The 1,849-nt window shown below is 71.0% G+C and overlaps 1 protein-coding gene across 1 annotated transcript in view; it reads right to left on the minus strand.

Moving 5' to 3' along the window:
- Positions 1-1,849, minus strand: part of CRMP1 (collapsin response mediator protein 1) — a 34,403-nt gene that overhangs the window by 9,405 nt on the left and 23,149 nt on the right. The window contains exons 3-4 of the mRNA XM_012724048.1: positions 778-846; positions 137-257 (exon numbers count right to left, since the gene is read on the minus strand). Coding sequence (XP_012579502.1) covers positions 137-257; positions 778-846 — 190 coding nt within the window. The remainder of the gene's footprint in view (positions 1-136; positions 258-777; positions 847-1,849) is intronic.

Consider the following 1,849-nt stretch of genomic DNA (forward strand, 5'->3'; position numbering starts at 1 on the left):
CCACCACCCACCCTTTCCTTTCGAAGGGTGTGGGGGCACCAGACTCGGCGGCTGCAGTGAGAGGCCTCTGCCCGGGCAGGACGCGGGGACCCTGCCCACTGCTCCCCCGCCGCACCCCGGCGCCAGGCGGCCCCACCTTTCTTCCTGGCCAGAGTGATGATGTCGGCCGCGCTCTTGCTCATCACCTTGGTGATGTACACTGGGCAGTTGATGCGGCCGGCGATGGTGATGGCCCGGAACACGGCCTCGGCCTCCAGCTGCGGACGCACACGGGTCAGGGGAGGGAGGGGTCAGACGGCGCCCCCAGCGCCCCCCACCCCCGGGCAGGGGAGGGCGTGGTCAGGGAACTCCACTCCAGCAAAGGAAGTGGGGCAGGTCAAAACCAGAAAATGGGGAGTCCAGACGCAGCTGGTGGGGCTGAAAGGCAGGGCCGGGCCCTGCTTGCTGGGCAGCACCTTGCGGCGGCCAGGATCAGGCACCCAAAGGCAGTGTACGGCCCGGCGCGGCTCTCCCGCCGGACCCCGCCGGGCTCAGGGCCAGGGCCAGCGTGCACGCGCGGGCGGGCGGGACCTGCGCTCCAGGCCCGGTCACCAAGCTCTCAGAGCCCCGGGAGGGTCTACCGGCCTGGTCCCGGCCTCCGGGCACGGAACCTCTCTGGGGGTCCTCGGCCTGGCTGCAGCCGCCCGGCACCGAGCCAGAGGGCGGCTGTGCTGGACACTCGGGGGCGGGGGCGTCGCGTGATGCCAGGGGTGTCGGGTCACACCGGCAGGCCCTTACCTCCTCGGGTCTGCTCAGGGCGTGGCCCTCGGGCCCCGTGATGCCCATCTCTAGGATCCGCTTCTGTTCCTGCAAGGCAGGGCAGCTGGGTCAGCGCTTGAGGCCACCTGGGCGAGGCTGAGCTTCACACCAGGGCGGGCAGTGGGTGGCCGCGGCCAGGAGACCGCGGCTCCCGTGAGCTCCCACGGCAGGTGTCTCCCTCTACCCCGAGTCCAGGCTGCAGGGCAGGAGACGGAGGTGACGCTGGTGGGAACGGCAGAGGGTCAAGGGCCCGAGGCCAGAGTCCAGCTGGGTCCTCCGCCCTGGGGCTCCGGGCGGGCGGCCACACTCTGCCTCGTCCTGTCACGCTCCCGGCGTCCCCGCCGAGCAAGGAGGAGCCCCAGCAGGCACCCCGCTCATCACAGCGGCTGGCGGACGGGCGACGGTTTCCCCTGGGGGCGGCTGCTTCCTGGGGCGCCCCGAGCCGTGAGACACTCCCTGAGCAAAGGGCCCAGAGTCACCGCCCCTACTATTTGCGCCCCAGCGCCACTTGCATTTCCCAAATTTCTTTTTTAATTTGCAGTCGGCCAGATGACGCCTGCCACCACCAGGCGTCCCAGCCCAGCCGCGTGTCCAGGGGCGCGGGGCCTGGGCGGAAGCCATTTCGAGGTCAAGCAGCAGAGGGGTTCAGCGCCCCGGACGGGCCCTGCTCCTGGAGGTGCCGGTGACCGAGATGTGACGAGTTGGGGCTGGCTAGGCGAGCTGCTGTTTCTGGGGAAGGGTGGGGGGCGAGGTGACCCCGTGGGAGGAGGCCGGCCCCCACCAGCCCAGAGTCGGGTGCGGGGTAAAGGCCGTGGCTCAGCAGGGGCCATTTCCGCTCCCTGTGAAGCCCCTGCACGCACAGCAGGGGAGGCGGGAGGCAGGAGAGAGCCGGACGCCCGCCGGCGGGCAGTGGCCGGCGCTGGGGCTGTCACGGGGGGAGCAGATGTGCTAACGCCGAGAAAGCTGTGTGCCAGCCTGGTGCGATGGAGGGCGATGACCACCCGGGCCCAGCCGGGACCAGACAGAGGGCGATGACCACCCGGGCCCAGCC

The sequence above is a fragment of the Condylura cristata genome, unplaced genomic scaffold, assembly GCF_000260355.1.
Source record: "Condylura cristata isolate star-nosed mole 26May11 unplaced genomic scaffold, ConCri1.0 scaffold00012, whole genome shotgun sequence".
NCBI lineage: Eukaryota > Metazoa > Chordata > Mammalia > Eulipotyphla > Talpidae > Condylura > Condylura cristata.